Raw genomic sequence first — 15,397 nt, 5'->3', positions numbered from 1 at the left:
AAAACAGGGGTGTCCCATCTTTTGGCTTCCTTGGACCACACTGGAAGAAGAATTGTCTTGGACCACACATAAAATACACTAACCATAGCTGATGGACAAAAAAAAAAATCACAAACAAATCTCATAATGTTTTAAGAAAGTTTACAAATTTTTTTTTTTTTTTTGAGACTGAGTCTCGCTCTGTTGCCCAGGCTGGAGTGCAATGGCTCAATCTTGGCTCACTGCAACCTCTGCCTCCCAGGTTCAAGTGATTCTCCTGCCTCAGCCTCCCGAGTAACTGTGATTACAGGCACACACCACCATGCCCAGCTAATTTTGGGATTTTTAGTAGAGATAGTTTCTCCATGTTGGCCAGGCTGGTCTTGAACTCCTGACCTCAAGTAATCCGCCCTCCTTGGCCTCCCAAAGTGCTGGGATTACAGGCATGAAAGCCACTGCTCCCGGCCCAAGTTTACCAATTTGGATTGGTCCATATTCAAAGCCATCCTGGGCTGCATGCAGCCCATGGGCTGCGGGTTGGACACGCTTGCTTTAAAAGTTCTCTAGATTACTTATAATACCTAATACAATGTAAAGGCTTAAATAGTTGTTATACTATATTTTAAAATGTGTATAAGTTTTTACTGTTGAATTATTTTAAATATTTTTCTAGGTTGCTTTAGTACTGAATACAGTGTAAATGCTATGTTTTATTGTTTTTAATTTTTTTCACATTAAAATTAAAGTTTTAAACATGTTAACAATTTTCTGTATTTGTGTCAGGTCTTTAAAATTTATATTTTTATTTTTTAATTGACACATAATAATTGTACACATTTATGGGTTACATAGTTTTTATACAAATAATGTATAGTGATCAAATCAGGGTATAATTAGCATATCCAAACCTTTTTAAAGAATATCCACAGTTGGTTGAATTCCTGAATGCGGAACCTGTGGATACCAAGGGCTGACTGTATAATCATTCTGTCATACCAAAAAATTCTTATGTGTCCTTTTGTACTCAACCTTTCTCCTTCACTTCCAGCCCCTGGCAACCACTGATATGTATTCTATTCCTACAGTTTTGCTTTTTCCAGCAAATCATATAAATAGAATCATAGCCTTTGAGTCTGGCATTTGAGATTCATCCAAGTTGTGTATATATCAGTAACTTGCCACTTTTTATTGTTGAGTAGTATTTCATAATATGGATGAGCCCCATTTTTCTTATCCATTTTTGAGTTTAGGGGTATTTGGAGTGTTTCCTGTTTTTTACCCAACTTCTCTTTTCAGCTCCTACTTATCTTATAAGGCATGGCTCACCTATTTCCTCCTCATCACCTTTTCCCAGTGGCTCCCATATGCCCATATCACATTGTGTTACAGTTTATTGTATACACTTTTCATGAAGTCAGGAAGGCAAGTTGATTAGTTCTCTTGATGCCCCTGGCTGTCATCCCCAACATCTGCTGCAGGGCCTAGCAGTCACATGGGTGCTCAAGCAATAACTGGTGAATTGAAAGGCCTGGATTCTCTTTTCTCCAAGGCATCACCTCTTCAGGCTGTCATGTGTAGAACCAGAGAGTTTTTTTATTTTTTTAAGGGTAAAATAAATTTAGAAAATGCTATATACTCTATATCCCTCTTAAAGATTATACATGACTAAATAAAGGTTTTGAGAAGTCATACAGTAGAACAATATTTTTAACTTTAATTTGACCCTATATTTCTCAGGTTTGTTCCACCATAAACTACCTAAACACATCCTGCAAAACTAATATTCCTAAAGAACACACTTTGGGGGAAAAAAATGCTAGAACCAATGTAACTCAATTAGATTTCTTCTGATCCAGCTAGGAACCCAAGATCACATATACATTTGATAGAAGGAGATTTTTCTGTACTCATAGAGTTATGTATGCATAGGTGTACGATCTTCAGCTGAAGGTAACAATAGTTAAAATGGAGCCAAATAAACTCCCATCACATTTGTGCCTGTATGCTAAATAAACGTGTTCATACTGAGCCCTGCTGTACAGCAGAAGAGGGTGACCAAATAGCAAGATTTAATTCCTTCCCTTGCAATCCATTTCTGAAGTTCCCCTCTTGCCTTCCTAGAAATTTGATTTTCAAATCTTGTCTGTAGGGTTTTTGCTTGGAATTTTAAAAGGGTAAGAGAACATCACCTAATTTTATAGATGATTAGATCGAGGTGTAAAGATAATAAGCTTTGTTCAAGGTATATAGTTGCAAGGCTAGGCCTAGATCTGAAACTGGTTTTTTAGTTCCCATTTCAGTGCTTTCTTCCTGATAACCATTTGCCAGTGACTTATTATTATTATTAAAGTGTTTACTATTGCCAGGTGTGGTAGCTCACACCTGTAGTCCTAGCACTTTGGGAGGCCAAGGTGGGAGAATTGCTTGAGCCCAGGAGTTTGAGTCCAGCCTGGGCAACAAAATTATACCCCATCTCTCAAAAAAAAAAACAAAAAAATTAGCCAGACATGATGGCATGTGTCCCTATAGCCCCAGCTACTCAGGAGGCTGAGGTGAAAGGATTCCTTGAGTCCAGGAATCCAAGGCTGCAGTGAGCTATGATCCTGCCAGTGCACTCCAGCCTGGGTGACAGTGAGACCCTGTCTCAAAAAAAAAAAAAAAAAAAAGTATTAGTTATGCTGAACCTGGTAAACCAGTTTAAAGATTCCTTAATCTTACTTTTAATGAAAATTGTGAATATTTTTTTACTCCAAGAAAGGAATAAAACTGTTTCTTTCTCAGGAAGTTTATCTATCTTAAATGTTAAATGTTTTTTCCCCTCTATGAACATACCACTGTGTCATCTGTAAATGTGTAATAATGTTGTAGCCCAAAGCCACAGGTAAAATATTTTTTTGTCTGTATCATCCTGAAGAGATCCTGGAACATATTTGTTTGTGAAAATACTATAGGTTAAAATTGTTGGGCTAAGGGAAAGTTACAGAGGATTCAACATCTTGAATGAAAGCGATTTTCAAGACTTAATTTAAGAGAGATTTACCAGCTTGCTCCCAATTAACACACAAAAGAAAAAAATGGCCTGAGCCCAGTTTGGCACTTTGATGACTAATGACTTTTTTTGGTTTTTTGTAGGTAGGGAAAAGTGGCAATGTACCAGCAGGCACTACAGTGGATAGTACCATCACACATCCATCTGAGTTTGACTTTTACCTCTGTAGTCATGCAGGAATTCAGGTAATTTGGAAGCTGCTTCAGATCTTTGACTTGATAGGGAGATGTTTGCAAATTCAGCAACTAGCTTGAGTGGACTTGTTACTTAACACCATGCCTAACTTTGTTAATGCTTGTATCCTAGAATTGTCATCTTTTGGTCTAGGTATCTGCTTGTAGGTGTGCTAGGCAGAAGTATTTCTGAGTTTAAGGAGTAGGTTTCAATTATTTTCTCCTCTCGTGTCATGTCAGAAACACATTAATCAGGCCAGGCACGGTGGCTTACGCTTGTAATCCAAGCACTTCGGGTGGCAGAAGTGGGCAGATCACCTGAGGTCAGGAGTTTGAGACCAGCCTGACCAATGTGGCAAAACCCTGTCTCTACTAAAAAATACAAAAATTAGCTGGGCATGGTGGCGTGCACTTATAGTCCCAGCTACTTGGGAGGCTGAGGCAGGAGAATCGTTTGAACTCCAGAGGCGGAGGTTTCAGTGAACCAAGATCGTGCTACTGCACTCCAGCCTAGGTGACAGAGTGAGACTCCATCTCAAACAACAACAACAACAACAAATTAATCATAAAACTCTCTCCCCAGGGAACTAGCCGTCCCTCACATTACCAGGTCTTGTGGGATGACAACTGCTTCACTGCAGATGAACTCCAGCTACTGACTTACCAGCTGTGTCACACCTATGTGAGGTGCACTCGCTCAGTCTCTATTCCAGCCCCTGCATATTATGCCCGGCTTGTAGCATTTAGGGCAAGGTATCATCTGGTGGATAAAGATCATGACAGGCAAGTTTCTTAGGCACAATAAAGTCTCTTTATATTTTAGTAGCATGTTAAAAAAATGAGCTATGATAGAAAACTCTTTTAAGGATTTAAACTTTCTCTCAGGGTTTAAATTGTAAGGAGCATATAAAGTTGCATGTGCCTCTGAGAGCTTGTAATGTGACTTTTGGTCCAAGAAGTGCTTAGGCTTGTTTATACTTGCGTTGTGTCTCTAAAGGAGTTTAATCTGGAGCTTCTTGTGGTTCTCCCATGGAGCCAAATGCATTTCAGTTCTGCTCAGGTCCTGAGTCTAGCCTCAAAAAGTGGTCAACACAGTACCCTGGCTCCGGTCAAAGCAGTCACAGGGCTGTGGATTCCACTTCCTGCAAGTGAGGAGGCCTGACCAGTTCTCTTTGCTTTTGGTACATTCTGGAAAAATACCCCAGAGTGAACCTGGATGGGTATGTGAGAGTGGAGGCACAGACCATTCTGACTCTCAAATAGGCATCTTGGGAGAATAAGAGAATCTGATATTTTGACCTATTCCTGAGCTTCTATTAAATAGCTAAACAAGCTCTCTGCATTAATTTTCTTTTCCGAATGACCATCTGTGAAGTGTAGCAGTTTCTGGGCTCTTCCCCAAGTCTGAATTCAGCTGCTAAATAGTAGACATTCCACTGCAAGTCTATTTCTGTAAGGGTTGAAAATACACTATTATGGAACATGTCCAGCTGTGGCTTTGTACCTTCCATTCTGTAATGTGCTTTCATTTATTCGGCATATTTATTAGGTATTGACTGTGTGCCCAGTACTGTACTAGGTACTAGAAATACTAAGATGAGTAAGACGTATTTCTTGTCCACAGGGATTTTATATTTCAGTACAGGAGACAGTATAGCAAATATACAACTGACAAGTAGCTCAAGTCAGTACAGATAAAAGTGCAATGGGACACTAGAGGAGAGGCTTTTAGAGAAGAGTTCATAGCTGGATGGGTAGAATTTGGCTCTACAAAAAAGTGAAAAGAATTTTCAGGGCAGAGGGAACAATGGACACAAGGAGAGAAAGCAAGTGACATGATTGTACAGTAGCAAATTTTCTTTGGCTGGAGGATAGTAAAGGGGAACAAGCAGGTATGAGGCTGCAAAAGTATGTTGGAACAAGACTGTATGTTAAATGTAAAATGCTGTTCCTAGGATAGAATAGATGGGACTTAACAGTTAATTGGATATGCGTGTCAGAGGAAAGGGTGAAGTAAAAGATGGCTAAGATTTTGAGCCTAGATGATAAGGATAATAATCACTTAAAGAGAAAGTCAGAAGAGGAATGGGGATTTACAGCTTGTCAAGCCCTTTATATCACATGGTATCCTTAAGTAGTATGTTTAGAAGTTGTTGTTACTCCAAAAGACTAAAGTTCAGAGGAGTTATTATGTGTCCAAGGTTATATAGTTAGTGAGGGGAAGAAAAGAAGAGACTGGTGGCGCAATAGCATTTGCTGGGAATCTCCTTCAACTAATGGTTTATTGAGACTTTGTGGTATTATGTGCTAGACACCAAGGATACAGTGGTGAGCAAGGTGGACAAAGTTGCTGCTTTCTTGGAGTTTATATCCCAGTGGGAAAATAAATAATTACCCAAGTAATAATTTAATTTCAATTGTGTTTAGTACCATGAAAGAAAAATATAGGATTCTGTGAAAGCATGTTCCAGGTGGCTCTGACCTGGACCTTAAAGTCAAAGAAGATTTCTGTGGGGAAAAATGACATTTGACTGAAGCCTAAAGAAATTAGCTAGACATAATGGGCAGTGGAAATCTTTATATGGTTACTGTTAAGGATTGTGTCTTTGCAGACATTATATTATTTAACTCTTGCAGCAGCCCATTAAAGAAGTTCAGTTGAGCCAACTGATGTTTAGAGGACCATAACAAATTATTCAAGAAGCTAAAGCTTAAGCCTAAGATATTCTAGAATCTAGTATGGTTTGTGCCATTTGAAATGTGTGAAGTTTGAAGTGGTCTTCTGTTATACCTGTTTTTTGTTTTTGTTGTTGTTGTTGGTTTTTTGTTTGTTTCTTTGTTTGTTTTGCTTTGTTTTGTTTTGTTTTATTCTCTTTACAGTGCGGAAGGCAGTCATGTGTCAGGACAGAGCAACGGCCGGGATCCTCAGGCCTTGGCTAAGGCTGTGCAAATCCACCATGATACCCAGCACACGATGTATTTTGCCTGAGAGTCTCAGAAAAAGAACTCAACCAATTTGGCACCCCATGCAGCCTCAAAATGTTTCAAATGCCTACCGCCTCTAGATCGAGCCAAGCTGACTTCAGGTGGTCTTCTACCAGCAGCTCGGAATAGTTGCACTGAATCTATACTTTGCAGCACTGTCTGATGCGTCAACAAAATTGAGCCATTTTTTTAAAGTAATAGATACTCATAGATTATCTTTTCTGATGCACTGGACTGAATTTTTACCTCAATGTGCAAAGGCTGATCAGCCTGAACTTTCTAAAGGACTTTACAAGAAGGGTTTCTATGGAATATTTTGCTAGCTGTGGTGTTCACCGCATCCCTCTAGTCTTAGAAAAGAAGATTATTCCTTTTTTCTGTAGTCATTGAGTGGGGTGTATGCATAAGTGGGAGAGAAAAACCAAACAATCTACTTCAGTTCAGTGTAACTATTTAATTGTGTGGGTCCATAGACTTTTTAATGAAGATTTCTGACTTTGCCACTGTAAATGCCTTTAATGAGCATTAATTTTTGAAAGTTTGTTACAGAGTTTTATTAGTTTTACTACTTTATCTTATTGATCTCTGCAGACTTGTGCTGGTGCAAGTACACGCTGCCAGGCAATTTGCACTATATTTGGCTGCAGATTCAAACAGGCAGTTCTCTTATTTGGTCGACTTTTGTGAATGTGTGACATAAACAGATGTAATGCATGTCACAGTGACAGAGATAACACTGCCATGATAAAAGTACTCATGTTTCCCCCATTTGAAAAAAATAATTGCTTTTAGTATTTTTCCAAGTTTTCAAAAGTGCCCATTTTATGCTGCTGTGTGGTTTGTTAGATCTAAATGATTTTTAAACTTTTCTCATAGAAACTTAACTTTGGCAATAAACATTTTTTAAGGTCTCTCCTCTTCCTTCCCCAACAGTGTAGTTTTCTAAATGAGACTTCGGTATGATTTTATCAGCTATTTCTTATATATCATAATCTGGCAATTTCTGAAACCAATCAGAAAAGACATATATTTCCATGCCTTTTTAAAGAATTATTTTTACCTGTTTTATATTCACAGTTGGTGTCCTGTCACTTTGTTTTAAAATAAGCTAGAACCAGGATGCTTCCTTATTGGAAAGGCTTTGCCAGTCCTTAAGGTACATTGAGTGATGCTGCAACTTGCAAAAATGTACCAGCATTTAAAATTTCTTTTCCTGGGAATCAAGGTAACTCACACGACTACTTGCAGTACAAATTTTTTGCTTCTCTTTCGACCTGAAATGTACTTGGTGGGTTTTCCTTCCTTTTATTAAACTAAAACTGTGTGGAAAAGGTTGATTTTTCTTAATAGATTCTGAATTCCACTCACAGGGAGATGGGATTCCTTTCTCGTCCCAACAAAGGGAGTTGCTCTAAAGCGAGCATCAGTTAAAATGTAGGGGAAAATGTATTCTGTATGTAGTGTAGATAATACTTTGTGAATGGACAACAGTTACATAGTGTCTTGGTAGCTCCAGCCAGTGTTTCCCAGCCCAGAGTTTACTGACTTGTAATTCTCTATCCAGGACATCAGGAGTGAGGGATGGAAAAGGGGATAAAAGGCCTGGAGCCACACTCCATATGGCTGAGGAAGGCGCTAGGGAAAGAGATAGACACAATGGGGTAAAAACAATTTTGCCTCCCCTGCCTGGAAACTGCTGGTGGGGAAATGATGGTGAAGGGTGTTTGCTAGAACTCATGAGACGTTTCAAATCTCGTAAACCAGCCTTCTCAAAATCCCAGCAATATAAAGCACTGTTTTTCTTCAGTCATTTAAATAAACTTGTAAATACATTGAAGTTTACATTTCCATGTGCTGTTGATCAATGGCGCCACCTGTGTTTGCTGATGAGCCTGGTCTCTGAGAGAGTTTTATAATATCGATCGAGGCCTGTTGCTCATTAAGATGAATGCAGACGTCCTTAATCCCTGCAGATAGTGGGATGAAAAGCAAGTTCTGTAACTGAAGCACAACATAGCCAGGAGTGAAGAGATGGCAGATGTTAATTTCTTAAAATTTTCCTTTTTTTTTTTTTTTTTTTTTTTTTGCAAATACCTCACTTGGATAATACAAATCAGGACATGTTGGTGAGGGGCTGGCTGCTGCTTTTATTCACACTTGTTCAGGGAGAGCACAGAGAATACCCTTCAGCATGGCCACTCTGGACCCAAGAGGAGGAAAAAACGGAAGCTTTTTTAGGAGAAGGAGGACTCGCAGGAATCCAAGATGTGAAGAAGTCTTGGTGGCTGGCTGGCCGGCCAGCGGGCACCACACCTGCACTTGAGTGCCTCGGGCTTGTTTATTAATAATGCACAGAAGAAGCATCACTTCCCACCATCTCCTGGCATGTATGGAGCAGGGAGCAAGGCCATGTTCCAAAATCCCTGATGAGCTTGTCTTGCTCTACGCTCGACCTCGAACAATACAGCTTGTAAGACCGCAGTCAGTCCTGGCACGCTGGGGTAAATCAGTGTGGTGGTGGAAGAAAAGCCGGGAGGCCTATTTTTATAGAAAATAGTACCACTAAAGGTGCAATGCTGTCATTTTGGACAAAAGGGAAGAAATTTGGAAGAACTGGGATTATTGGCAAAAACTTGCTGAGGGGTGAATCTTGAAGAGCTAATCACTGCAGAACCAGAGTTGCAGCAATATGATTGCGAGCAAGTCTGAATGCATGGTTTTACTTTAACTCGGCTTGACAATTTCAATAGGTAACCCCCTCGGGACTGACTGAGTCGTTAAGCATGTGTCAATCAATGGGAGGTGTGCATTCTCTAGAAGTAGTTTTAGGCTGTTTGGTTTGGTTTGGTTTTTGTTTTTTAAATGCAGCCTATTTAGGCACTGTCATGTGGTGTGAAAGATTTAAATGTAGCAATGCTAAAGAATAATAATTTGGGGATAAGAAGTGGGGACATTGGCCGGGCGCGGTGGCTCACGCCTATAATTCCAGCACTTTGGGAGGCCGAGGTGGGTGGATCACCTGAGGTCGGGAGTTTGAGACCAGCCTGACCAACATGGTGAAACCCCATCTCTACTAAAAATACAAAAAATTAGCCGGGCCTGGTGGTGGATGCCTGCAATCCCAGCTACTCAGGAGGCTGAGGCAGGAGAATCGCTTGAACCCAGGAGGTGGATGGTGCAGTGAGCTATTACTCCAGCCTGGGCAACAAGAGCGAAACTCCATCTCGAAAAGAAAAAAAAATGGGGACATTAAGAGAGTGGTGATGACCCAAATGTTGAACCGATTATGTTTTGGTGGTGGTGTTGTTAGCTGTTGAATCCTGAATGGCTTATAAAGTGAATTAGCTGGCTTAATGCAACCAGCGTTCTGGGCAGCAGAACATATTCATTCTTACTGTAAATTCTATTTGCTGCTTCCAAAGGTGATGATTTTCAAGCAGACATGTTCTATATGGTCTGTGTTTTAGGATCTGGTGCCCAGCCTCCATCAGAGCTTACCTACCTGGCAAAGCTGCCTACCCTTAGAGTGGGAAAATATAATCCACTGTTTAATAAGGCTCACCCTCTCCACCCTGTCCTAACGGCCTTTTGTGAATGTGCTGTAATATTTTCTTGCTCAATAGCAAGGTGGTAGCTCTGCTTTCATTTTAAGAAAGTGGAGGCTGAGGGCATTGTATCAATACTGTTTCAACTCCAAGAAGTTTTCCTTGTAAAATTAAAGGAAAGATCTTGTTATTGATTAACCATTTTCTTATGCCTTGCTATTGACATATTCATGCTCTTTCTATGTCTAGTGGCTGAAAATGTTTGCATTTGTTCATTTGACTAATGGTGTGATTTTTGTTTCTATATTATTAGACCTGTAATGTTTTAAAATGTATTTTATTAAATTTGGACTGGATGTATGTCTCTAGCAATACGAGGTACTTTCTAAACTATTAAGGGAGGGGTTGTATCCTCATGTTGAGATAAGATGATGGTCGTTTAAATTTTGCAATTTTTTTTTGGCCTGCAGGGATATTTTGTGTTTATGTGTCCAAAAAAGGAATAAATTGGCATTCTTGTGCCAAAAGTTGTTTTTCCTGTCAATTGTCTAATAAGTATACAGTACACTGTAATGGCAACATACGTGGTTGCTTTTTAAAAACAATTTCCTCTGTATGAGAAATTTTACAAAGAACAGTGGAAAAACTTTGTGTTTTTAACTCTTGGGACTCCCTATTTTTAAAAATTGCTATTTGGTATACAATTATTATGTGTCAATTAAAACTAAAATAAAACTTTTAAAAAAGAAATTGCTATTTGAGAATTTTAGAAGAGCTTTTCAGTAACACTTCACATATGAAAACTTTTACAAGATTGATCGGAGTTCTGGATATGGCTCTTAATGGGAAGATCTATTTAAGCAATGCTTGAGAAGAATCTGCAGTCTCCAGAGGGCAGTATGGCCACACACTTTATAAGACTTAACTTCTCCAGAGGAGAAGCTGCTCCAATTCATCCAACCTAGGGCTATCCAGTCTCATCTTTAGAAAAATTCTCACCAGCAAAGCCCTTTTGCTAAGTCATGGCAGGGACAATTCCTTAGGGAATTTATAGTTTGCCAGAGGAGAAAGTTCTGCATATAACTCTACTAGAAGGCAGTTAGTTGCTTTTTCCATCTGTATACTATCTCCTCCATATTTATCAGTTATCAAACATTTATCATGAACTGGGTACATGCCATGCTCTGCCTAGGTGCTAGGAACACAGAAGAGTAAAAACTTAATTATTCAAAGAATTCATTCTAATTTGGCATGAGATGGAAGAAGAGGCAGCGAGATTAACACTGGGTGCTTACTATCTGTCAGTCACTTTATTTATTTATTTATTTATTTATTTGTTGAGTATAGAGTCTCGCTCTGCCGCCCAGGCTGGAGCCCGGTGGTGCGATCTCGGCTCACTGCAAGCTCCGCTTCCCGGGTTCACACCATTCTCCTGCCTCAGCCTCCCGAGTAGCTGAGACTACAGGCACCCGCCACCTTGCCCGGCTAATTTTTTTGTATTTTTAGTAGAGACGGGGTTTCACCATGTTAGCCAGGATGGTTTCAATCTCCTGACCTCGTGATCCGCCCGCCTTGGCCTCCCAAAGTGCTGGAATTATAGGTGTGAGCCACCATGCCTGGCTTATTTTTTAAATTATTTTTTATTTAGTTTTTTAAGACAGGGTCTCACTCTGTCACCCAGGCTGGAGTGCAGTAGCACGATCATAGCTCCCTGCAGCCTTGACCTCCCAGGCTCAAGCAATCCTGCCACCTCAGCCTGCTGAATAGCAGGAACTACAGGAAGTGCGCATCACCATGCCCTGCTAATTTCTGTATTTCTGTAGAGATGGTGTTTTGCCATGTTGCCCAGGCTGGTCTCAAACTCCTGGGCTCAAGCCATCCTCCCACCTTGGCCTCTCAAAATGCTGGGATTACAGGTGTGAGCCACTGCACCGGGTCTGTCAGTCACTTTCTATTGATATCTTCATCCCAGCAACAGAGCGTTGGTGGGCACTGTATCAATACTGCTTCAAGAATTTTTCCTTGTAAAATTGAAGGAAAGATCTTGTTATTGATTAATTATTTTGTAGTCAGAAACCATGGGGTAGTCAGAAAATAGAAAAAACAGTGTTGCTGGGATAAAGATATCAATAAAAAAAGATATCAAAAAAATAAAAAAGATATCAATAAATATCAATAAAAAGATATCAAAAAAAGTTACTGGGATAAAGATACCAAAAACTGATAGGCCGGGTCAAATGCTTTCCCTTACTCCTTCTTTGGGAGATAGGATCCCTCTTTTTTATAGAAAATTTGTTGTTGTTGTTATTACTATTATTATTGAGATGGAATCTCACTCTGTCACCCAGGCTGGAGTGCAATGGCGAAATCTTGGCTCACTGCAACCTCTACCTCCCAGGGTTCAAGCGATTCTCCTGTCTCAGCCTCCCAAGTGGCTGGGATTACAGGTGTGTGCCACCACGCCCAGCTAATTTTTGTATTTTTAGTAGAGACGGGCTTTCACCATGTTGGCCAGGCTGGTCTCGAACTCCAGACCTCAGGTAATCCGCCCACCTCAGCCTCCCCATGTGCTGGGATTACAGGCATGAGCCGCGGCACCCGGTCAGAAACCTCATTATTTTGTATGATTCAGGTATGTCCAAATGGCCTTATTCCCACCTCACCTCCCACCACTTGTGTCATGCTCATGTCCATCCCTGAATTTCTGGGGGATGTGTTACATCAGTCAGGAATGGCTTGTGGGCCCACTCCTGTTAGGGGGATGGTGGCCAGTAAGTAGGAGAATGACAGACTGATCAGCACCATCACAAGGCATGTGTCCCTTTTGTTTCTCTGTTTCTTTTTCTCTGTCTCTTGCCTCTGATTTCTTCTGTGTTGACTATTCTCCATAAGCTAGTGGCAAGTCTTGTTTTTTTTTTCTTTGACAGGGTCTTGCTCTTTTGTCCAGGCTGAAGTTCAGTGGTATCATATCATAGCTCACTGAACCTCAAACTCCTGGGCTCAAGTGATCCTCATGCTTCAGTCTCCTGAGTAGCAGGGACTACAGGAGTGTGCCACCATCCCCAGCTAGTTTAAAAAATAATAATTTGGGCCGGGCGCGGTGGCTCACGCCTGTAATCCCAGCACTTTGGGAGGCCGAGGCGGGCGGATCACAAGGTCAGGAGATCGAGACCATGGTGAAACCCCGTCTCTACTAAAAAATAGAAAAAAATTAGCCGGGCGCAGTGGCGGGCGCCTGTAGTCCCAGCTACTCGGGAGGCTGAGGTAGGAGAATGGCGTGAACCCGGGAGGCGGAGCTTGCAGTGAGCCGAGATTGCGCCACTGCACTCCAGCCTGGGCGACAGAGCGAGACTCCGTCTCAAAAAAAAAAAAAAAAAAATAATAATAATAATAATTTGTAGAGATGTAGTCTTACTCTGTTGCTCAGGCTGACATTTTTTTAAGAGATGAGATCATGCTATGTTGTCCAGGTTGGCCTCAAACTCCTGGCCTCAAATGATTCCCCATCCTCAGCCTTCTAAGTAGCTGGGATTATAGGTGCGAGCCACCACGCCCAGCCAGTGGCAAGTCTTTAAAGAGAAGAGGGACAAAATCAGGGGTAGATGGGTTGGAAGAAAACTAGCAACTATATTACAAATTGAAGAAGGAAGAAAATAAATATAGTTTAACAAACATTTCTGGAGTTTCTATGACATGCTAGGAAATACAAAGATGAAAGACAGAAGTTAAAAAAAAGATCATGATATGTTTGAATTACAAGTAATCTTAGTAATTTTTGGTTATAAGGGATGAAGGAGGAATTGGACGCAAGGCAGGCACCAAGTCCTGACAAGACAGGACAGAAGTTAAATGGCATTTCACGGAGTTTAGAGTTTATCACATAGGTACAGGGGAATAACAGACTCTAATCTGTTAATTTTGCCAGCAGTGTTGTGACTAGGTTGAAGCTGAAGTTCTGCTAAAGAGAAGTTCAATTTTTATTGCAATAGCCAAGCAAAAGATGATAAGGCTTGAATCTGAGCAGTGATACTGCCGTTGAAAGAAGGAATGAACAAATGAGGTAGTCAGAAAATAGAAAACGCAGAACTTGGCGACAAAATGGATACAGAGAGTGAGGGAAGGAGGCAGACTCATGAGAAGGGCTCTCAGGCTTCTGGCTTGGGCAGCTGGGTAAAAAATAGTGCCACTGAGAGAATGAACAGAGAAGAAGATTTTTAGGAAGGAGGAAGGTGGTAAGTTCAGTTTTGTACAAGCTGGAGATGAGAGCTGGTGCCTATGGACTGGAGAAAGAGACTGGGAGCCGTAAATACACAGGTGGTAATTAAAACCATTCGAATATGTGCCCAGAAAGATCACGCAGGCCAAGAAGAGATGAAAAACTTAGAGTCCTGGGGGACACAAATATTTAAAGGGTAGACAGAGAAAGAGAGATGTCCAAGGGAAATAAAACATGAATGGCCCTGCACAGTGGCTCACGCCTGTAATCCCAGCACTTTGGGAGGCCGGGGTGGGTGGATCACGAGGTCAGGAGTTCAAGACCAACCTGACCAGCACAGTGAGAACCCATCTCTACTAAAAATACAAAAATCAGCTGGGCGTGGTGGCAGGCATCTATAATCCCAGCTACTCAGGAGGCTGAGGCGGGAGAATCACTTGAACCCAGGAGGTGGAGGTTGCAGTGAGCCGAGATTGCGCCACTGCACTCCAGCCTGGGCAACAGAGGGAGACTCTGTCTCACAAAGCAAAGAAACAAAACCCATGGACAATTGGATACGAGAGAACAAGTTGTCTTAGAAATCAAGGGAAAAGAGCATTTCATCAAGTATGTACAGGATGGACTATGTAGGAGTTAGCTGTGTGACACTGGGCAAGTTAACCTCTCTTAGACTCAAGTTTTCTTATTCATAAAATGGAGATAGAACTAGTACTTACATCCCAGGGTTGGAAAGATTAAATGCAATCATATACATAAAGGCTTGGAAACACATATACATAAGCTACAAAGAAGGAGGAAGTGGCTAACTATCCAATTGTGTTCTAAAAAGATAAAATCTGAAGTTTCCATTGGAACTTGCAGCAAGGAAGTTATAGGTGACCCTGGTGAAAGCAATATCTGTGGCTGGAGAAGGCAGAAGCTTGACTATAGAGATCTGAAGAACCTGTAGTACTATAGTTGGTAGGTTGGATATAAAGGGAAATAATGAATTCTGATATTAGCTGGGGTAGGAAATGATTCGTTTTTCAGAATGGGAGAGATTGAGCACATTTACGCACTAGGGAAGGAGTCAGTAAAGAGGGACAAATTGGAAACACTGGAAAGAGAAAAGACGCACAATAGAGGGCAAACTTGAAGGAAGTTGGAGGGAACGAGATCTGATGTACAAGTGGAAAAAAACTAGAAGAGGAAAGAGTGTGAGAAGACTCTACTGTATTGCCTTTTTTAACTTTTTTGATGTATGTGTACAGTAAAATATTTAGATCTTAAGTGTGGAGCCCAACTTTTTGCAAAGCAGAGACATCCATGTAACTTCCACCCAGATTTAAAAACAGAAGACCTCCAGGACCCCTTCTGAGTCACTACCTGAACCTATTCTGGTCAAAGATAACCACTATCTTTTTTTAAAACAGTTTTTTGAGGTGTCATTGATATAGAAAAGCTGCACATA

At 40.8% G+C, this 15,397-nt stretch overlaps 1 protein-coding gene across 6 annotated transcripts in view; it reads left to right on the top strand.

Moving 5' to 3' along the window:
* LOC103225126 (argonaute RISC component 4) overlaps positions 1 to 10,481 on the top strand; it is a 51,742-nt gene extending 41,261 nt beyond the window's left edge. For 2 of the 6 annotated variants that reach the window (XM_007979431.3, XM_037997000.2), the window contains exons 16-18: positions 3,112 to 3,213; positions 3,785 to 3,984; positions 6,082 to 8,026. In XM_007979431.3, coding sequence (XP_007977622.2) covers positions 3,112 to 3,213; positions 3,785 to 3,984; positions 6,082 to 6,190 — 411 coding nt within the window. In that variant the 3' untranslated portion in view covers positions 6,191 to 8,026. Of the gene's footprint in view, positions 1 to 3,111; positions 3,214 to 3,784; positions 3,985 to 6,081 lie in introns of all 6 variants that reach the window. The other 4 variants (XR_005239978.2, XR_005239969.2, XR_005239971.2 and 1 more) reach the window with 4 other exon arrangements.
* The last annotated feature ends 4,916 nt before the right edge of the window (positions 10,482 to 15,397 follow it).

Source organism: Chlorocebus sabaeus, chromosome 20, assembly GCF_047675955.1.
Source record: "Chlorocebus sabaeus isolate Y175 chromosome 20, mChlSab1.0.hap1, whole genome shotgun sequence".
In the NCBI taxonomy this organism is placed as follows: Eukaryota; Metazoa; Chordata; class Mammalia; order Primates; family Cercopithecidae; genus Chlorocebus; species Chlorocebus sabaeus.
The sequence above is the reverse complement of the archived record's forward strand: the minus strand, read 5'-3'. Positions and strand labels throughout refer to the sequence as shown.